Raw genomic sequence first — 22,926 nt, forward strand, 5'->3', positions numbered from 1 at the left:
AGAACTGAACAAGGACAATAACACATATTATAACACGTGACGTTCAGCTCAAGCCATTCCTAAACACAAATGTATCATCTTTGATGCATTTTATAAAAACTAAAATTTAGAAACAAAAGCAGCTAATCCCTCAACTCAAAAAGCTAGAAAAAAGAACCAACAGAGTAAATCTAGAGACTGGAGAAGAAAAAAAAAGAGCAGAGGTCAATGAAAAGGTAATGAAATCAACAAAATAGGTCTCTAGCAAAACTGACCTGGGAAAAAATGAGAAAAAGCACATCTGATCAATATGAAGGACACAGAGGGTATGTAACAGAGGTACAGTGCAAAGATCTCCACCTGGGGCCATCCCCGAGATCACTGGCTTCCCTGAAATCAAGTGGCCACTCTGGTTTAGTTAGCAGCTTCTTCTCCCACGAGGAACAGCGGAGGGCTGCCTCTCCGAGCTCAAGGGAATGGGGCGTACTCTTCTTCAGACAGAGGAGAAAACAAACGTGACTGTAGGTGTTTCACATACTGGACGGTAATGGTCTGTGTATCAGGTGTCCAGATCCTCCCTGGGCTTCAATGATCACCTGCCTCCTTTACTTCGCCTTTCTCTTTGGCTTACCCTTCCTCCTCGGTCTTCCTTCACAGATAGCTTTCTTCCCCCACCACCTTTTTTTAGATTCTATTTTTAAAAAGATTTTATGTATTTATTTGAGGAGAGAGTGCAGAGTGAGAGGAAACGAGTGCGGTGGGAAGGGGCAGAGGCATAGGGGGAAGCAGACTCCCTGCTGAGCAGGGACTCGAGCCCGGATCATGACCCCAGTTGAGGGCAGATGCTCAACTAACTGAGCCACCCAGGCGCCCCTCTCCTCCCCCTTCACTGAGGGATATATAACGTGCATTCAGCAGGGCACACATATCTCAAGGAAACTGCCCGATGAATTTGAATACATGCATACCCAAGTGTGACCACCACCAGCTCAAGCCATGGAGCTGGTCATTTCCAGCCCCCAGAAGGCTCTTTCCTTCCTGCTCATGTCTCTGTGTCTCTGCTCTTCCTTATGCCCCAAATACTTTCCCTCCAAGTAAACATCTGGCTCATTTCTTAGCTCCTTCATGTCTCCGCTTGAATGTCAGCTTCAGAGTGAGGCCCAATCACCCTATTTGTAATTACAACACCTCTCACAGCTTCTATCTTCCCTCCCTAGTCTGTATCTTCCTTTTCCCCTGCTGATGGATTATATGACGTGTGTGCGTATATACATGCACGTGTACATGCACATTTACACATAAGCCCAAAGTCTGCTACTCGCCACCAAAGTTTCATAAGGGCAGAAACGGACCATTTTGACCCTTCCATGCCACAATACCCATAGGTATGGCACATAACGAGTCCTCAGTGATCACTTATTGAAGGAAGACTTGAGTCACTGAGATTGTACACGCTGTAATGAGACAATAGCGTCACGGCGGTCTGAAACCCCCAGTGAAGGCAATTCCCACACTGCTGTTCTAACCCAGGCATAACTGCCCATTAAGCGAGTCTCCTTAAGTCTCTGTTCATCGCACCTTAAGATCTAGCAGGACGAAATGAGCACAAGGATGCTGCCGGAAATCAGTCTCAGAGGGGATGTGGCCCTGCTTGCAGCCTGTCAGCGAGGAAGAGGCGCTCTTTCCCCAGCACACAGAGCCAGCGGGGTCTGTAGGGAGGAAGCAGTCACTTACCGTTACAGCCGAGCCCCTGGACGCTGGCTGATATGCCCATTAGTGTTAAGGCCTGGGACACTTAGGTGCTACTACTGCTTTACACAAGTTCAATGGGTTGGGAGGTGTAAAGACAGTAAACCGGTTGAGTACTTTTTACGGTGCATTAGGAAAACAACAAATATTCACCCTGTGTTGCTGGCTGGAAGCAGTTAAAAGCCCTGGTGAAGACCAGGTTTAGAAGCTGATCAGACACAGAGCCAAACGAGAGCCTCCCTGAAACTCTCACCCGTGACGGGCATCCGTGAGCGCGAGCCAGGTCCTGTTTGACAAGAACTGGAATCCTAGAGACCGAAACAGGAGGTGGGAAGGGTCCAAGGCCCCACGGATGCCTGATGAAGCTGGCCTATTTGAAGCACTTCTCTCCTGATGACCCACCCCCAGTGAGCTCTGTGACCAAGGTCAAAAATGACTTGGGCCTAAGGACAGTGGCCAAAGACTGTAGAGGGAAGAGATCAATCATGTCCTAAATGAGCTGTAGTAACTATCCATGCCACACTAGGAAAAGTCAGGGAAGAAGATGCGTGCAGACTAACAAGTGCTTGGGAAGGAGCTGCAGTACCGATGTGGGTCAAGCAGAACCGGTTGCCATGGTGAGGACTCATCTGGAGACTGTGCTCCATATGTTCCTGCAGGAGGACACCCCAGTGGTTTACTGGGCTGGCTGACGTAGACCCTAGCCTTGCGCTAGCCTGTGCTGTCTGGCAAGGACGGTGACTGGCAGGAGGAAGACGCTCAGAGAGCAGCAGAGCCCCAGGAAGTGGCAGGCCCTCGACTCTCCACGCACTCGTGCTGCTCAGGGGGCTCCGGGATAACACAGGCCCCGAAGGCTGCCTTAAACGCTGAATGGTAGCATTTCTTGGGTCTTTGCAAGATTCTTCTCCCTTACTACCATGTGTAATCTCATTAAAAACAAAACATTACTCAAGAGAGTGTATGGTCACAATCTGTTCCTTGGAGCCAGAAAAGCTTAAGTGAGACAGGAAAGGAGCCTGTGCAGAAGGAGGAGTGTGGGACCCTCAGCTGTCTGTTCTTACCGACTACTCTCACTTCTGAAAACTTTCCAACTTGATTCTACAACACGGCGTTCCTATAGTTCTCTTCTTTCCTAGAATAATTCATAACCTATAGAACTGAAGGGAAGCTACCGCTCATTCAGCGCAGGAAAGAGAGAAGCACATGGAGGCCCATTGAGAGATTTCCTTCTTACTCCATTTCCTTCAGCGATTCTTTCCCCACCGTTTAACAGGGAATGTTCTCGAATCATCTGCCCCCTTTCTCTCTCTGGACGCATAATTTCAGCCTCCAATTATACATGGATCCACTCTTAAGTTTTTATTTTAAGCACTGAATTCTTCCCCCTTCCCCCATAATATTGGCCTTCCAATTTATCTGTGGAATGTACACTTCCAAGTTTCACCAGTGCCTGAAACTCAGCATGGTTAAAACTGACATTATCTCCTTTCTCCCTTCCCACTTTCTGCACTACTCTTACTAGCATTATCCATTGTTAAAAGTTCCCGTCTTAAGCTGTGTTTTAATTTCAACATATTCCAATCATGCAAACAGTATAAAGAATAAAATAATAAAGACTCCTGTTTTCAATTTCAACACTTAACTATTCTGCCATATTTGTTTCAAACTCAAAAACATTTTTATAGATATGGTTGGAAGTCCCCTATCCCATTCAGCCTGGCCCCTTCCTTAAGAGGCAGCCACTTCTCTGAGGTTGGTTTCTGCCAAAAGCAGATCCCAAGAGAAAGGCTGATAAACCCAGAGGACTGATTTGGAAGGTGCAGGGGCACTGGCAAGGGTGTGGGGAGGTGGTTTGAGTGTGGGAAGATAGCCAGTGGGGCCCAGTGTTAAATGAGCTACCACTGTGGGTAAGCTGAAGGCAAAGTGAGTTCTGGCAGCCTAAGGGCAGGCTTTTGACAGGAATGTTGACTGATGAAAGTGAGGCTGGGTGCCCAGAAATAATAAGGGAATATAGGGGCACATGGGCAGAGTACTGACAACGTCTGTGATAGTGTGTGCCCATTCTTTTTTTTTTTTTTTTTTTTTAAGATTTTATTTATTTAAGAAGCCCCAGTGGCCTAATGGATAAGGCATTGGCCTCCTAAGATTTTATTTATTTATTTAACAAAGATCACAAGTAGGCAGAGAGAGAGGAGGAAGCAGGCTCCTTGCCAAGCAGAGAGCCCGATGGAGGGCTCAATTCCAGGACCCTGAGACCATAACCTGGGTAGAAGGCAGAGGCTTAACCCACTGAGCCACCCAGGTGCCCCGTGTGTGCCCATTCTGTTGACATTGCTTACTTTTACTGCAACTGTTAAACATCACTAACTTTTATATTAGATGATATTATTGATAACACTAACAACAATGATACTGATGAAGGGGAACAGTGACTATAAATACATGCCAGTCAACATGAAAAAGGATGGTAGTTTGGGAAAATAACTTCAGTTCAAAGAGTTGTTTAGCTATTTATTTAATTTGTATCAAGTGCTTTGATTGATCTCCCTTTCAATAAAAGGTAAAGAAATAAAACGCCGGTCACAATTCATGTTTTGTTTGGTTCCACACTTCATTTGACTTTGACAAAATCTGATTTTCTCCCGTACCTTCCTTCATCTCCTACTTTAAGATTGCAGTGATTAGGCTTAAATGATGATTGATATGTGAGATTACAAGCATTTGCTAAGAAGACTATATACAACCAAGAATGTCTTAGAATATCATTTTCTTCTTAGCTGCAATCTACTAGCCTTTCTCTTGAAAGGGAGAAAGAGATGCATGTGTGTGTACAGGGTGGCAGTGGGGGGGCATGTAATCGAGACAAAGCTTGACCCCATAATCAGCCCTGCAGTGATATTCTAAATCATTTAGCAAAGCCAGGAATAGTTTGCTTTCTCTGTACCTCACAATCAACAGGACTCCTGATTTAACAACACAGAACTACAAAACAAAATGTTTCCTGTTCCCTTTTGTAGAGACCAGAAGGATTTAAAATAATCTTGAAACGATATTCCTCATAGATTCTATTATTGGATAGACAGACCTCCTTCCTTAGGAACTAGCAGACAGAAAAATCACCTGACACTCGAAAAGATCTTGTAGTCAGCAGGATGTTTCTGAAGAATCAAAACAGACAGTCACTTGTAAAGCAGACCACATACAGCAGGAGGAAAATTAAAAAAAAAAAAAACCTTATATTGAGATTCAAGGAGATATCCACTAAATTTCGTATTTCAAATGAGAAATGATTACAGAACTTGAAAACCCCATGGAGGACAACTGAGTGGGTTTAGATCAGAGGCAAAATATACTGGTGAAAAGAACTTCCGGAAACAGCATAAATTTTACATCTGAAAGAGAGATAATGTTTTCATGAAGTAATTCTCTACTGTTTTTCTCCTAATTCCATTTCTCTATAAAAACAAACCTCTTGAAAGCAAGTAAGAAAATATATTATATGCCACATTTAAGCAGTAGGTAGGATTAGGAATAGAGAAAGGTTATGTAGAATAGGGAGTCCTTAATGTTTGTTTTTTAAAAATGCCTTCATTAATCTATTGGAAACTTTGGATCCTTTCTCCTTTTTTTTTGAAGATTTTATTTATTTATTTGACAGAGATCACAAGTAGGCAGAGAGGCAGGCAGAGAGGGGGGGCGGGGAAGTAGGCTCCCTGCTGAGCAGAGAGCCGGGGGCTGATCCCAGGACCCTGGGGTCATAACCCCAGCCTAAGGCAGAGGATTTAACCCACTGAGCCACCCAGGCACCGCCCCCCCCCACCACCACCCCGGCTTTTTGTTAAAGTACTCTCCATACCCAACAGGCAGCCTGAACTCATGACCCCAAGATGAAGAGTCGCACGCTCTACCAACCAAGCCAGCCAGGCATGCCTGGATCCTTCTTACAGAAAATTGTACATTTGTACAAGACATAAGATGGGCATAAAATTTCAGGAATTCATGGGCTCCCTAGAGCTCCAAAGGTTGTAGTGATCAGTCTACTGACCCACTAGTGGTCCAAGAACACCAGATTAAGACTCCATCCTTCAGGAAGCAGAGAACACTTACGTTGTACAGAGGAATGGTCTTCATCACCTTGTACTGTTTAGTGGGATCCATCTTATAGAGGTGACGATCGGTGACAAAAATCGCTCGGTCTTCCACCTTACTAAATCGATTCACCTATAAGAAAACAAACCAATAAGCCATCATATTCATCAAGAATGAAATCAAATGATCCACAGGAAATTATCTATCTCGGGGCAGAGGCAGCTGGCTGGGAGACACATTCTTTTTTTAAAAGATTTTATTTATTTATTTGACAGACAGAGATCACAAGTAGGCAGAGAGGCAGGCAGAGAGAGAGAGAGGGAAGCAGGCTCCCTGCTGAGCAGAGAGCCCAATGCGGGACTCGATCCCAGGACCCTGAGATCATGACCTGAGCCGAAGGCAGCAGCTCAACCCACTTAGCCACCCAGGCGCCCAGGGAGACACATTCTTTAACAGATTATGTACCATTCTCCAGGATGAACAGAGATCTATAAGGACTCGCAGTTTCCAGATTTACAGGATTTTACAGTTTAAATTTCACCATTTAATTCAACAGGAAAAACAACAAAAACATATAAGAATTAAAGGACTAAAAACATGTGACCCAGACACTGTAAAGAAAATGAAAAGAGAACCCAGAAACTAAGGAGCAAATGTCTTGCATATCACATTTCTGTTAAGGGACACAATTGTATGTCTAAGAGAATAGAACATACACTGTATCTAGAATATATATCTCCATAAGAAAAAGACAAAAAAAAAAAAAGAATAAAGGATTTGAACAGACATTTCTCCAGAGAAGATACACAAATAGCCAATAAGCACATGAAAAGATGCTTGACATTAGTAGTCACCAGGGAAACGTAAGTCAGAACCCCGGGGAGATACCACTTCACACTCACCAGAATGATAATAATAACAAAGACAGATAATAACAAACGCTGGCCAGGATGTGGAGAAATTGGAACCCTCCTCATTAAGGGGTCTTAACGGTCGGAATATGAAATGATGCAGTCACTTTGGAAAAGAGTCTGGCAGGGCCTTGAGTGGTTAAATCTAGAATTACCATCTGACCCAGAAATTCATTCGCAGGTGTATAAGGGAACTGAAGACATATCCACAGGAGAACTTGGGCATGAATGTGCACAGCAGCCTTAATCATGACAGAGACAACGTAAATGTCCATTAACTGACGAACCGATAAATAAAATAGGATATATCCACACCATGGAATACAACTGGTCAGCAAGAAGAAATAAGTGGAAAAACATGATGCTGAGTCAAAGAAGTCAGGCCCAGAGGACCACCCTGCAAGACTTCATTCACATGTAATCTCCAGAATAAGCCAATCTGTAGAAACAGAAAGGAGGTTATTGGTTGCCTAGGGCTGGAGGAGATGGAAGGTTCGGAAGCATGACAGCTAAGGGTTGGGGGTTTCTTTCTGAAAACTGATGGTGGTGATGGATCTACAGCTCTGTGAACACACTGAAAGCCGATGGATTGTATACTTGAAAATGGGGAGTGGTATGCACGCAATTAGATCGCAATAAAGCTGTAAAAAATGTAAGCCCTATCAGAAACGACTCATTCTGCCCCTTTTCTAATTCCCTACAAGTATAATGAGTATGTCATTAAATCTACATGTTTGGGGATGCCTGGGTGGCTCAGTCGTTAAGTGTCTGCCTTCAGCTCAGGTCATGATCCCGGGGTCCTGGAACTGAGGCTGGTGCCAGGCTTCCTGCTCAACAGGGAGCTGCTTCTCCCTCTGCCCCACCCCTCCTAGGTCATGCTCCCTCTCTTTCTCTCTCTGGCAAAAATAAATAAATAAAATCTTTAAAAATCCACTTGTTCAAAAGTGGGACAGTGCCTTCCTAGTGCCTATGGCATGAATTACGGCATGAATGCCTCATAATTACCACTGTCCAAAACAAGAGAGGGCCACATGGAAAGAGAGGGCCACATGTCCTAATCTGCAGATAGGACAGGATCCGATGCAAGGTGGACCCCTGCTGTGGGTGTGGTAGAGGGGGTTCCTGCTTCGAATATGATGACTCGAGGTTTCTAAGGTCCCCTCCTGCTCAGATCCTAGGATTCCTTTATCTGACTTTCAAGAGTTTTTCTATTTGTCACTATTCTCCTTTTCATTTATTTTTTTTTCTTTTAAAGACTTATTTTCTTTTTTAGTAATCTCTACACCCAACATGGGGCTCGAATTTATAACCCCGAGATTAAGAGTCCCATGCTCTACTAAGCCAGCCAAGCACCCCACTATTCTCCTTTTTAAACTTTATTTCTTTACGGGCTCTGCTCCGATCTAACAGGTTTTCTCATGTTATGCTCTCTCTTAAATGTTTATGATTTTCCACTCTCCTTTTTAGCTCTCTGCATTTTAAGATAATGCTCAAATTCTCATTACATTATAAAACTGCTAAAATTTCTAAAGTAAAAAAAACGATTACCCTTTCCTCTCACCTTCTATTACATAATTTGGATACATACAGAGTTAAGACTAAAACAAGAAAATTAACATCGTAACCAAAGGGCACAGGGTTCTTCTTTTAAAGCAGGATACTCAAGCATGACGAGCTGTTGTCTAAGCACTTTTGCTAACATGAAATGTTCGCTCCTCTCCCAAATGCCTTTTTTTTTTTTTTGAAAGAACGACAGGGCAGGTTTGCTGATGTTTATAAATTCCAAGACAATACAGTTAAATCTAACCTTAGTCTCTACCTTCTCACTGTGAAGTTCAGTTAGTATCTACACTTCTTTACTAAAAGGGCGAACGTTTTCATTTAATAACTGTAAAGTTTTACAAGGACACTTGTAATTTTGGGGCCGTGGATGCATGTTAGGAATACATTTGATAAAACAGTTGTGTAGAACACTGTGTTTTTAAACTTGTAGTTGAAGCTCTGTTTGGCACAGGATGCCGATTATACTTACGAATTTTGTGATAAGCTACTATAACCTCACGAACGTAGATCTAAGTAACTCAGCCACTATAAAAGATTATACAGGTTACCTGAAGATTGGCAGTATATGAAAAAGCTGCTTCCCTTGTAAAATAGCTACAAATAGGTTACCAAAATAGTGACAAATAAAACTTAGGAATTTACTTGAAAACAAAGTAAAAATCTCATATTCAGCCGTATGATTTTTTTTTTTTTAAATGAAGATCAAGAAACAGCAAAACTACTTTATGGTACAGGCAGTCAGAAGAGTGGTTGTCCTTGGTACGGGGAGGGCTTGGATGGGAAGGGGCATGAGAAAGCTTTTCAGGGTAATGGAAATGTTCTCTATCTGGACAGGGTTGTGATTTACATGGGTGTACACACTCATCAAAATCAGTGAACTCTATACTTCAGATCCGGGCATCTACTTGTATATAAATTATACCTCAATACAAGTACATGAACAAAACACTGTAACATCTCAAATATCCAGGACAGAGCCATATTTACTGCCTTCTTATTTCACAGACAGGAATCCTGTCTTCCAGCCAGGTTGGAAGTTCCCTGAGGGTCGTTATCATCTGATGGCTTTTTTCTTATACCTCACAGCCCCCAGTACAGAAGTGGGCAGCCCACAGCGTTTACTCTACCCTTGCGGATCTGTTGGTTTTGAAAGCAATTCTAATCCGACAGGATAATTTCAAGAGGAGCTTCTCCCCACATGAGCCAATCAGTGTTGATGACTGGAAAACACGGCAGCACACTGGGGAGGCTGCATAATGTGTGGAAAAAAATGTCCCAAGTGGCAAATGATAGCACTTTTGTTCAATAGCTTAAGTCCCCAATGCCCGGTGTGGTCTTGGAAAACCTCCATTTCTGCTGAAGAAAGAGTAAGTGGGGACTCTGCTTTCTTCTTTCTGAGGCTGGAAGACTATCAGGAAGCGATCTCTTCAATAAAAAGCTCCCTAATACAGCAGGCACTATGAAAACATGTATTGGGGGGCGCCTGGGTGATTCAGTCGGTTAAGCGTCTGCCTTCAGCTCAGGTTGTGATCCCAGGGTCCTGGGATTGAGCTCTGTGTCAGGCTCTCTGCTCCGTGGGAAGCCTGCTGCTCGCTCTGCCCTTCCCCCTGCTTGTGCTTTCTCTCTAAAATAAATAAAATCTTAAAAAAAAAAATAAAAGCACATGGATTGCTCATTGGGAATTATTTATTCTCATGGTTGGACTAGCTGAAATTTATTTGTACTTTTTTTTAATCCCATAAAGAGTCTTTTCCATGAGTTAATTTTTTCCTTCAGAGTCTGTATTTCTGGAGGGCAAGACATTGCCAGCAGCCGTCACTACAATACTCTGTACACAGAGTATGGACAGGCCAGAGAAACTGTCCTGAGCAAATCTGGGAGAAACCTTTGTGTCTGTACTTGCAACGCTGTATTGGTCATATTACCCTTATAAAATCCTTAGTTTCACGCTTTCATTGAGAAAAGGGTCTTTCTATAATCACACATCTCAAAATGGTATTGCTATATTTTTACATCCGGCACATTGCTACAATTGATTAGAAAAAAAGTTATACTGGTAAGCATTTCCTTATATTAAATAATTTGATAATTTTTTTTCTCAAAATGGCAATGTGCACTTTTAAGCACTGTATAAACTGCTAATATTTGAAGGAATGATATGAAGCCCTTGGTTATAGTAAGAATCTGAGACTAGTAGATGGGGTTGAGCTAGGTAAGAAACAAACACGTGAAAATAATTTCATATAAAGATAAGCATAAAGAAAATAAATCTAGATAATGGGATTGGGAGAAAATACATGTGTGATTCAGTAGAGTGCTACTTTATGAGAGAGTCAGAGAATGCCCAATTTATAGGTAAATCTTTCTCTGATAGGCAGAATTAACCACAGGCCATTTTATAAATAAGGAATAAATTACATGCTGACTGGGATGTTTCAATCCTAGATTTGGGTAATACTTAAATCAAAACTGAGCACAGGGGCACCTGGGTGGCTCAGTGGGTTAAGCCTCTGCCTTCGGCTCAGGTCATGATCGCAGGGTCCTGGGATTGAGCCCCATCCGCTCTCTGCTCAGCAGGGAGCCTGCTTCCCGCCCCCTGCCTGCCTCTCTGCCTACTTGTGATCTCTCTCTCTCTCTCTGTCAAATAAAAAATAAAAATCTTAAAAAAAAACAACTGAGCACAAAAACATTTCTGAACAACTATAAAGTCATATCTCTCAGTGATTAGAGGGAAAAGCAAAGCAAAACAACAAAGAACTATAAACCCCTCTCCTAAGCAAAACAGAAGGCAAACCTGAGATAATATCTCCCCCTCCCCCCACTCCCCAGATCACATTTTCAAGATGCAAACAAAGAAGTTAGAGACTAATTGGTATGCACTGTTGCCTTTGCTGGTTGTACAGCTAACTAAATTAGGGTAGGTAAGACAGGACACAGCTTGGTATGCTGCTGTAGGTAGGAGCACAAACTAAAATGTAGGTTTGCAACAATCTTCTCCCCTTTGCCTCATAGTTTTAGAGATTCGTCAATTTGGCAAACACTGCTTTTGTAACCAAAGCATATTTTTCAGTCTTCAACTCGACAAAAATGGTATCTGTAATTAAGAGTAAAGTAGAGTGTATGTGGGAAACTAATGACTGCTCTTGGCAGTGATTATCTACATCACACAGCAATGATTTTGGCCTTAAGAGAGATTTGGCCCTTGTTAGAGGGCTCGAAACAAGGTGACTATAGAGCTCCTGCGTTAGCATTTTTCTAAGTTGTTCTGGACAACCCCAGCCTCATGAGATGCTTTGTGAGAGAAAGGGTTCCAAGTCAGGGTGGCTGGAGGAACCTTGCAAACCACAGCCTCCCCTAAGATACTCGTAACCCACGAATGTATTAGCGGCTCTGAGCATTCTGCACTTAAAGAACATATTGGACTGCTTTACCCAGCATTTCCCACAGATGATACAAGGCAACCTTTTTATAAACACTTGAATAAATCCAACAGCACACTGGTTTCTGAAACGCATGGGGGAGGACATTTGTATGCATGTTAGAGCATCTGTATGCATGTTAGAGCATCTGTATGCATGTTAGAGAAGGGGGACGAGAGGACATCTAGAGTGGAACGTGGGTCAAAAGCAACAGTAGTGTTCCTCATCTTTGGCCAAATCACCTAAGAAATAGAGGTGTGTTGCCCGAGAGTACAAGAAAAGAAAAGCGCGTTGCCTAATTTCGCGAGGTCGCACAAGAGTCAAAAACAACAGGCCTTCTTTGGAGAACAGTGTGGAGATTCCTCAAGAAATTAAAAATAGAACTTCCCTATGGCCCTGCAATTGCACTCCTGGGTATTTACCCCAAAGATACAGATGTAGTGAAAAGAAGGTCCATCTGTAGCCAATGTTTATAGCAGCAATGGCCACGGTTGCCAGACTGTGGAAAGAACCAAGGTGCTCTTCAACGGATGAATGGATAAGGAAGATGTGGTCCATATACATTATGGAGTATTATGCCTCCATCAGAAAGGATGAATACCCAACTTTTGTAGCAACATGGAGGGAACTGTAAAAGATTATGCTGAGTGAAATAAGTCAAGCAGAGAGAGTCAATTATTATATGTTTTCACTTATTTGTGGAGCATAACAAATAGCATGGTGGACATGGGGAGTTAGGAGAAAGGAGTTGGGGGAAATAGGAAGGGGAGGTGAACCATGAGAGACTATGGATTCTGAAAAACAACCTGAGGGGTTTTAAGTGGTGGGTGGGTGGGAGGTTGGGGGAACCAGATGGTGGGTATTAGAGAGGGCACGGATTGCATGGAGCACTGGGTATGGTACAAAAACAATGAATACTGTTATGCTGAAAATAAATAAAAAATAAATTAAAAAAAAAAAAACAATAGGCCCGCCACGATGATAAAAGTGGAGAGTACTTTCCTTTTTGTGATCTGTCCACGAGTTAGCTTGGGAACCAAAGGCAAAAACCTCAAAGCAGCCATTTTACTGAAGGGTTGTTTAGAAATATTACATTCCTTTTTATATAAAAACATAATTTCTAATGAGAACAGGTCACACACCCCTAGCTTGTGCTAGCAACCCAAATCATCCTTAAAACAGATTGAGTGGGAACGACATCCTGTCCAAAGAAGGAGCTTTAAGCTGCGTTACAGCAGAATCGAAGTGGCAAAGAGAAAATGTTAACAAACACACATCAATTTGTAAATTCAAATTTAATTAAAATAATGATGGCAAAGGAACACCTTTTCTTTCTCATAAATTCATAAGGTAATAAAAAAAACTGGATCACAGACTCATTGTTAGAAGAGATCTCACCTTATTTCTTCTGGGATCCATGCTAAAATCCTCAACCAAAGAAAACTCCCTATCACCTGGCTCTTGCCCAGATCCTTCTGGCGATCTATTTATAGTCTTAGTCAACACCACAGGGGGTCAGAGCTAAAGGTCCCCTGAAGAGTCAGACCAACAGAAAACACATTCTGGGCGAGTGTAGCTATTTGCAGAAGTCTTCAACCTTAAAGGACCTTTTATAACTGTAGTTAATGGAAAGTGGTTGTTCTCCAAAGAATCAAAGCATAAAGAAGGAGGCCTTACTGAAATCATGTCAAGCTTACCTTGGCACATGCTTGGGATTAAATAATTTCTAGGAAAGACATTATCTAAACTCAACACCAAAACCCCCAAACAATCTGACTGGAAAATGGACAGAAGACCCGTATAGACATTTTGCCAAAGATGTGCTGATGGCCAGCAGGCTCGTGAAAAGATGCTCAACTTCACTCATCATCAGGGACGTGCAATCAGAACCACAATGAGCAATCCCCTCACACCTGTCAGAATGGTTAGAATCAAAGACAAGAGGGGTGCCTGGGTGGCTCAGTGGGTTAAAGCCTCTATCTTCGGCTCAGGTCATGATCCCACGGTCCTGGGATTGAGCCCCACATCAGGCTCCCTGCTCAGAGGAAAGCCTGCTCCCCCCCTCCCCCGCCCTTCTCTGCCTGCCTCTCTCCCTACTTGTGATCTCCGTCAAATGAATAAATAAACTCTTAAAAAAAAAAAAAAGAATCAAAGACAAGAAAAAACAAGTACTGGTGAGGATGTGGAGAAGAAGGAACCCTCACGCACTGTTGGCGGGAATGTAATTTGGTGCAGTCACTGCGGAAAACAGTATGTGCCTCAAAAAATTAAAAATAGAAATACCATATGGTCCAATAATTCTACTACTGGGTGGGTATTTATGCAAAGGAAATGAGAATACTAATTTAAAAAGATATTTGCACCCTTATGTTTATTGTGGTATTATTTACAACAATAAAAGTATGGAAGCAATTTAAGTGCCATCAATAAACAGATAAGGAAAATGTGTTATACACACACACACACACACAAACACACACAGAATAACACAGCCATAAAAACAATGAGATCTTGCCATTTGCAACAACATAAATGTACACAGAGGTATTATGTGACATGAGATAAGTCAGACTGAGAAAGACAACAGCCGATGATTTCACTCATACGTGGGATTTAAAAAACAACAAATAAATACACAAAAAGCAGAACCGGATCTGTAAATGCAGAGAAAAAAACCCCAAACTCATGGTTGCCAGAGGGAAGGGACGGAGGGGCGTGGGAGAAGAAGGCTTCCAGTTATGGAGAGAAGTTGTTGGGGGTAAAAAGGGACGACAGAGGAAATACAGTCAATGATGTTGCAATAGTGTGGTTCGGTGACCGGTGGTAGCTGTCATCAGTGAGCACAGTGTAATGTATAGAGTTGCTGACTCACTACGTTGTACTTTAATGTAACATGATGTGTCAACTATACTCAAATTAAAAAAAACTAAGCTATAGTGTGAAGAAATATTATTTTTTATTGACTTTGGAAGCACAGGAGCATGACTAAGAATTTTTGGCCTTTATCCAGCAGGACCCAGGGAGAGACATGCGGTCAGACATCACATTGTCATCACTGGAAAGACAGAATCAGAGACACCAGGCTTTTCCAAAGCAGATGACATAATTCTCAAAACTACTCGACACTCTTCGATTGTTCTGATTACTAACCTGACTTCTCCAATAGCTTGATACTAGAAAGGAAGTACCCTAGAGAGTAGATATGAGAGTCCACTAGCATGGTATGTTCCTTTGTGGAATTCACACATTGACACTGCGGCTCATACACTGTTTTATGTCTGATTCTGGCCCACAAGAGCCACTCTTGATGATCTGATCACCTCCAGGTCCACTTATAAAAGAGCTTCTGGATCTATGAGCTCAGAATTAGACTCCACTTGGTTAACCACCCAACTGCCAGCAAGCTTTCCTACTTCGTTCTGATTTCTTTTTTTAAAGCGACTCTCTATTTTGTTAGTCTACATTATGTAGAGGTGATCTCCTCTTCCTTAGAATGTTTGAATACCCCTGCCCCTGCTCACCAACATTCTTTGCTTTCTCCGTTAACGGACTAATGTAGTACTTCATGTAAGTGGAATCACACAGTATTTGTCTTTGTGTCTTATTCACCTAGACGGTATCTTCAAGGTCATCCATGCTGTGGGCATGTACTTCCTTCCTCTTTCTGCTTAATAAGTATCCCTCTGCCTGGATACACATGTCCTTCCTTCTTCCCTTTCTCCTTCCTTCCTTCTTTCCCTCCCTCTCTCTTTCTCTTTCCTTCCTTCCTTCCCTCCCTCTTTTTTTCTTTTTCCTTCCTTTCTCCCTTCCTTTTCCTCCCTTCCAAGAATCCCAACCAGGCTCCAAACCTAGCACAGAGCCTGACCGGGGGGGGGGGGGGGGGGCTCCATCTCATGACCCGAAGCTCAGAACCTGAGCTGAAATCAAGAGTCACATGCTTTAAATGAGTGAACAACCCAGGTGCCCCGGATATATGTCTTCTTTATTCATCTGTCCATGGACATTTGGGTTGTTTTCATCTTTAACTACCGTGAATGCTGCTATGAGTGTTGGCGTACACTCAATTATCGTTTTGAGAGATTTAAATAATAAGAAAGCTATTACGTACTTATACATGAGGCCACCATTCTCCTTGCTCCTCATTCCTTGGTTATGCCCACATTACCATCTGGAACCACTTTCCTTCCGTCTGAAGGCCATTCTCTAGCATTTCCTGTAGTGTGTATTTTTAGATATGCTCAAAGACGTCTTTATTTCGCTTTGGTTTTTAAAAGCTATATTTGCTGGTTGCAGAATTGTAGGTTGACAGCTGTTCTTTTCCTTCAGTAAAAGAAGTTTTAAAGCTGTTGCCCCACTGTCTTCTTGCTTGTCCTGTTTCTGACAAGAAATCTGATGCGTTCTCACCTTTCTCTTCTGTGTTTTTTTTCATTACTGCTGCATTTAAGGTATTTGATCATGTTGTGCCTCCGTATGGTGTTCTTCCTGTCTCTTGTGTTTGAGGTTTGTTGAATTCCTTGGGTCTAAGAGTTTGCAGTTTTCACTGAATTTGGAAAAATTTCAGCCATTATTTCTTCAAATATTTTGAATTCCCCCTTCTCTTCCCTCCAACTCGGGGCTCCACGTGCCCGTATATTGGGCTACTGGACATCGGCTCACAGGGCCCCAATATTTTGCTCTTCTTTTTTTAGGGTGGTTGCATCTTCCTCCCTTTGCTCTGAATAAAACTACCTTGAATAACTACCTTGTTCTTTCTTCAAGTTTATTAATCTTTCTTCTGCAACATCTAAACTGTTTTTAATCTCATCAAGTATATTTAAAAAAATCTGAGATGCTGTGTTTTCTATCTCTATCCATAACATACACATAACAATTATTTTAGTGACCTTGTCTTTTAATTCTATAATCTACGTCAGTCCTGGATCCTTTTGAATGACTGACTTTTCTTCTCATTATCGGTTAGAGTCTCCTGCTGCTTTTGTAGACCTGGTAATTTTGGATCCAATGTCATGCATTCTGAATCTTCTCTTTTGGGTGCGGGTGAGTTCCTATTCTTGGGCATATCTTTGAACACTGTTCTGGGACACCGTTAGGTTGCTTGGAAAGAGTCTGTTCTTCCTGTCTCTTGTGTTTGAGGTTTGTTGAATTCCTTGGGTCTAAGAGTTTGCAGTTTTCACTGAATTTGGAAAAATTTCAGCCATTATTTCTTCAAATATTTTGAATTCCCCCTTCTCTTCCCTCCAACTCGGGGCTCCACGTGCCCGTATATTGGGCTACTGGACATCGGCTCATATGATTCTTTTGAGTCATGTTTTCAAGATTTGCTGGGTGGGATTAGGGCAGTGTTTAGTCAAGGGCTAATTCCTCCCCATGACCTGTACTGTCCATACTCTACCAAGCTTCCCATGAATCACGAGTGTTTCCCACAGCCGGTGGGACTAGGTACTACCTGAAAGTACTTGGTTCTGGTTGCTGCCTGCCTTCCCTCTGGGGTGGTTCTTGCGCTGGCCTTGGGCAGTTTCCTCACATGCACACACTGAGTTCTGCTCAGCTCAGGCAAATACCTGTCGCGGACAGCTTGAGGCTATCCAGGGTCTCTCCATACTCTCTGTGCCGCCTGCTCTTCTCTGGCACTCTCCTCTGCAAACTCTAGCTGCCCTAGTGTCTCCCGGCTCAGCCCTCTTGTCTCTGTCAGGGAGTCCATTAAGCTCCACCTGGGTTCCCCCAATCCCACCAGAGACTAGAAAGTTTCTCCAGGAAGTCAATCAGCTGCCTGTAGGGCTCACTTGTCTGTTTCTCGTATCTTGATGTGCAGTGACCGAAGACCATTGTTTCATAGATTCTGTCCTTTTAGTTTTTATTTTTTGAACATATTTCCTCCTTTTGCTCATCGTATAGCTACGTTGTATTTTACTGGGCACAAACACAATTATCTACTAATCTCATGATATATTAATGGTATTTTTTTCTAGTTTTTTGGCAATTACAATGTACAAAAGTACATCTTTGGAAGTATGTGTGAATATATCATAGGATAAATCCTGAGTTCTGGAATTCCTAGAGTAAGTGGTCTGGGCATTTAAAATTTTGGTAGCTCTTGCCAAACTGTTCACTCAAAAGGACTGTATCTTATCAACAGTTTTTCCCTAAATTTCGTGCAAACACTGGTTATCAATGTGTTAAAGTTTGCCGATTACAGTGGAAAAATATTTCATTATTTTGATCTGAATAATACAGCAACTGTGTACTTTTTCAATATTTGAAACAAAATACCCCAAGTCACCCACACTTGGACTTTTGTTATGAGATAAATCTTTTATCATTTTCTTCATTCCTACTTTGGATACTGGCATATTTATGTCAATATTTCTTCTGGGGTCAATCTAGGAAATTTTTTTAAAAGATTTATGTATTTATCTTAGAGTGAGAGACAGAGAGAGCAGGAGAGGGAGAGGGAGAGAGAGAATACCAAGCAGATTCCCCGCTGAGTGTGGAGCCCAGTGCGGGGCTTGATCCCAGGACCCTTAGATCATGACCTGAGCTGAGATCAAGAGTGGGATGCTTAATCAACTGAGCCACTCAGGCACCCCAGAAATTCACCTGTTTCATTAATATTTGGAAATTTATCTGCCTAATTTTCACAAAATGCTTTTTAAAAAATTAATCATCGCAACTTCCTATTTTGTGAAAAGCATTTTGAAGTTTTGAAAAACCGACCAAGTCTCCCGCCTTCCCCTCTCCGACTTCCACACTTCACTAGCCCCACGGACATCAAGTTAACAGTCCACACACCCGTCTTGCCTCAGGTAGACAACGACTAGATTCACAGCATGTGTAACTCGCCACCCCCCCCAAATTCTCTGTCCTCTCTTTTCTAGACTCTGTTCTTCCTTCCTCCTTCCCCACCTTTAAAATAATGATCAAACATGTACAAGAAGTACGGGATGACCATGAGCTACAAGGCAGACCAGTACGTGCTGGGAAAAGACAGGTGAGCCATAAAGTTACCAGTGTTGGAACACAGGGAGGAACGCCCCCAAAACCAAATATGTCCACTTCCAACCCCCCGCAGCCACAGTCACCTTGGCCACTGCACCCCGGCCCCAGCACGGGCGGGCGGCACTCAGTGTCGGAGAGCTGGGGGCTGCGGTCCCGTTTTACTGCCGTCACAGCGATGTAAGGGCCTCTGAACCCAACCCCGTCTCCCCTGGAAGGAGGGCCGCCCCAGCCCGCCTCACCTTACGGACGTGACAGGAAAAGAGGACATTCATGTATTTGTCCTTCCGTTTCAGCTCGTTTGCGACGGGGACAAAAGTGCCTGAGGTCTGAGGTGTGTCTGGCTTCTGAAAGAAAAGGGGAAAGTGATGAAAAGAATCTGCTTAGCATTTTAGAGGAAAAGGCAATCTCTCCGTGGCCTGGCTTTCCAACCCTGCTCAGACCCTTCTCGGCAGGCATACTTTAATCTCCCGTCGCAGCTGCACGGCTGCCACAGGGGTGTTAACGCCACCGAAAGGCCTATAAAACTTTTAAAATACAGAATGGAAGGGAGGATGAAATGCAGCTCTGGGAATAATTAATATAAAGGTGGTAATTAAAAACAGCTGCTGAATTATGCAAGGGAAGGTTCAAATGCTCAAAAAGTGGTTTTGGAGTGTGCCTCGTACGTATGGCGTGGAGCAGCAGACAGCCCTTTTAAAGCAAAGGAAACATCAAACACCACACAGTTGGAAGCAACAAAATCCTTCAGTTCAGTATCGCCCATAGCAGTTTAGTTTCTGTAGGGGTCTTGTTCTTCCCACGAAGTTTTGGAGAAAATTTCTTCCCTTTCTCGATAAAGGGAGGATCAGATTCTGGTTTGCTGTCCTGTACGTACCGAAGCAAGATAGTTGCCCTCCCAGGCTCTCTGGAGCCCAAGGTCAGCCCTCTGACCTTTCAGCATTTCCATGGCTGCAACCTTGGCCCTGACCTGGGGCAGGTCGGAAGCAGGCAGGCTCTTGATAAGCTCGGATGCTCTCCATCTGGAAGTGAATAAGTGAAATGTCTTAGGATTTAAAAACCCAATCCCATTCGTGCCCCCAAATAACCAGGCTGCCATTAAGCAGAATTTAAACCAAAGTACTTGCAAGGATACCCTAAAAACAAGGAAAAGAAAGGTCTCCAAAATATACACAGAACTTGTTAAAATACACATAGTTCTTTCTTTTTTTTTTTAAATTTCTTTTCAGCATAACAGTATTCATTGTTTTTGCACCACACCCAGTGCTCCATGCAATACGTGCCCTCCATAATACCCACCACCTGGCTCCCCCGACCTCCCACCCCCCGCCCCTTCGAAACCCTCAGATTGTTTTTCAGAGTCTATAGTCTCTCATGGCTCATCTCCCCTTCCAATCTCCCTCAACTCCCTTCTCCTCTCCATCTCCCTATGTCCTCCATGTTATTTGTTATGCTCCACAAATAAGTGAAACCATATGATAATTGACTCTCTCTGCTCGACTTATAAAATATACATAGTTCTTTAGACAAAGATCTTGGTATAACTTGCTTTGTCATTTGTGTGTTTTGAAAGCAAATAGAACTTCATGACACATGGGTTTTCTCATGACATTTATAGTCAGGGCACAGAAAGTCCTTCCTTCATTCAACACCGAGGTACTCACTGAGCCCTTTCTAGGCACTTACTAAACTCGAGAGGCTATTCTGGGCATTGGATCGAGGGATCCAACAAAGGGATCGAGGTCTTTTCTGCTAGGTGCTTACCTTCCTGAAGCAGGGACGGACAGTGAACCAACAAGAATGTGTGATGTGCTCAGGGCTATGGAGAAAAAAATCTGGCAAGGAAAGGACAGGAGGGCGGTGGTGGGAGGAGCAGGGGTGGGCACTGTTGTGTGGAAGAAGGCTGGAGGGGGTATGAGGCTATTTCCACGAGGCACGTGGGAGAGGTCGGTGGCTGGGATCTGGTGGAGAGTGGTGGGGGCAGAGACACGTACTGGTCCTGGATGCATTTTGAAGGACACACCAGTAGATTTACTGATGGATTCGATATGGGAGCAAGAGAATAAGGGGGAATTTAAAGACGACCCCAAGACTGTTGGGTCCAAGGAACTGAAAGCACACACTGAAAATAATCTATCCCTGATCGAGGAAAGCAAGCACACAGCTTTTATTCTGTCTCGGCCTTACTTGAACTCATGTCTTGCTTTCTGCCACGGGAGCGTGAAGCAGGGGCTGGAAACAAACCCAGAGCTTCTTCATAGCAGATGGAATCATCAAGGCTGGTGGCCCCCTAGCTGTCTTCCACAGAGCACGAGGCCGAGGGATACCTAACACTGTGAGGTGCTCCCTCCCCCAGGCACGTGCGCAGAATGTGAGACTGCTTCCGTCTAAGATTTTCCCGAGATGGATTCTGGCTTCAAGACAGTGACTTGAGCCGAAAGGTTTGCTTTTCTCTCTGAAACTCCCACCGCAACAACCAAATAAATATACAGATAAGGAAAAGCTCTGTAGCAGCCCTGGAGAACGGGAAGGATGTCAGTGAACTGCAAGATGGGAAGACTTTCTTGGAGATTCGAAGCAGACTGGACCAAGCCGTGGGAGGAGTGGCTCAGAGCTGAGCCGTCCACTCGGTGGAAGGAGAGGAGCCCCTTTGCCAGAAACGGCCCGGAGAGTGCTTGGGCTGGAGGCAGCTGGGGCTGGTGGCCAGGCCAGGCCAGGCCAGGCAGTGAAGGATCTCACAGTGGGAGAGGTGCCATCTCTTTGCACAAAGAATGCCTGCCCATGGCGAGATGGGGCCCCTGCTGTGGGGGGAGCACCAGAGGTAGCAGGATACAATAAAAGTAGCCTTGGAAAAAGGAAAGGCTCAGCCAGAGCAATTCTCCTCTCTGGTTTCCGTGGCCAACGGACACTGCAATGGGATAGACTGTCCTAAGGTCATTCCAGAAGATGCTGGAAGAATGACAGGCTGGGAGCAGCTGGGGGTCATCGCCAAGGTCACTGGTGACAGGTACATCCCACAACACTAAGTGGCTTGCAGTTCGTCCTTGGGTCCCAAATTTTATTCCCCGGAGGGAGGTAGAGGCAGTCTTTGCTGTCTGCTGGTCTATTTTCAGCCTCAGTGTCTAGTCCATCTGTCCCTTCTTTACTGCCCACTGTGGCCCAGGACAAGGTCCACCCCTGACTGACTGCAGAGTGCAGAGGCACACGGGGCACCTGGGAACTGGCCTATATAGCCACAAAGAGAGCCAGCCAGATTCCTCATCCTGCTCAAGGAAACCACCCTCTAGAAATATCTATAGTCCCCAACACCATCTCTATGGAGGCCTAAAAATCACCTGTCTTGACCCCATGAACAGGGGAATAAAGCTGAGCATGAGGAAGGCTTTCAGCCTTCCCAGAAGGAAAAAGAATTACTGTGAGGAAAAGGAGTGAGCTTAACCATGATTAATGTTGAGATTTTTTTTTTTTTAAAGATTTTATTTATTTATCAGAGAGAGAGAGGGGGAGAGAGCGAGCACAGGCAGACAGAATGGCAGGCAGAGGCAGAGGCAGAGGGAGAAGCAGGCTCCCCGCTGAGCAAGGAGCCCGATGTGGGACTCAATCCCAGGACGCTGGGATCATGACCTGAGCCGAAGGCAGCTGCTTAACGAACTGAGCCACCCAGGCGTCCCTAATGTTGAGATTTTAAGAAAAATCAGAACCCCCTCCCCCAAAACACAAGCCCACAATCACGGTGGAGTTCTTTAGCGCACTTCTCTTGGTAGTCCACAGATCACAAAAGGGGAGAATACATCAAGTAGGAAATAGTGACTCTATCAGGGGTTGGTGAACCACAGTCTGTGCCAAATTCAGCCCATGCCCTGGTTTTGTGCTGCTCACAAGCTAAGAATAGCTTTTTACACGTTTGACAAAACCAGAGCAAAACAAAGTATGTGACAAAGACCATATGCAGCCCATGAAAGCCTGTGATGTTTATTACCCGGTCCTTCACAGAAAAAGTTTGCCTTTGGATGAGATTAACACAACTGGCAGGACTCCTTCATGGTACATGTGCACGTGTGCATGTGTGTGTGTATACACACGTGTGTGCAAAGTCAGCTGGCAGAGCAGACACATTATTTTCAAAATGCTCAGACACCTGAAGCCCTGAGAAGGCTGAACTGTCTTCCCATCCTTCTTGTCTGTCACCATCTCCCCCGGAACCCAGGCCAGTGCCCACGACA

The 22,926-nt window shown here is 43.8% G+C and overlaps 1 protein-coding gene across 2 annotated transcripts in view; it reads right to left on the reverse strand.

Moving 5' to 3' along the window:
- The window catches only part of MYO1D (myosin ID), a 341,727-nt gene that overhangs the window by 126,911 nt on the left and 191,890 nt on the right, over positions 1-22,926 (reverse strand). For both annotated transcript variants that reach the window (XM_032319642.1, XM_032319643.1), the window contains 3 exons: positions 19,581-19,725; positions 18,946-19,050; positions 5,836-5,949 (listed from right to left, as the gene is read on the reverse strand). In XM_032319642.1, the coding sequence (XP_032175533.1) occupies positions 5,836-5,949; positions 18,946-19,050; positions 19,581-19,725 (364 nt within the window). The remainder of the gene's footprint in view (positions 1-5,835; positions 5,950-18,945; positions 19,051-19,580; positions 19,726-22,926) is intronic.

Source organism: Mustela erminea, chromosome 18, assembly GCF_009829155.1.
Source record: "Mustela erminea isolate mMusErm1 chromosome 18, mMusErm1.Pri, whole genome shotgun sequence".
Classification (NCBI taxonomy): Eukaryota; Metazoa; Chordata; class Mammalia; order Carnivora; family Mustelidae; genus Mustela; species Mustela erminea.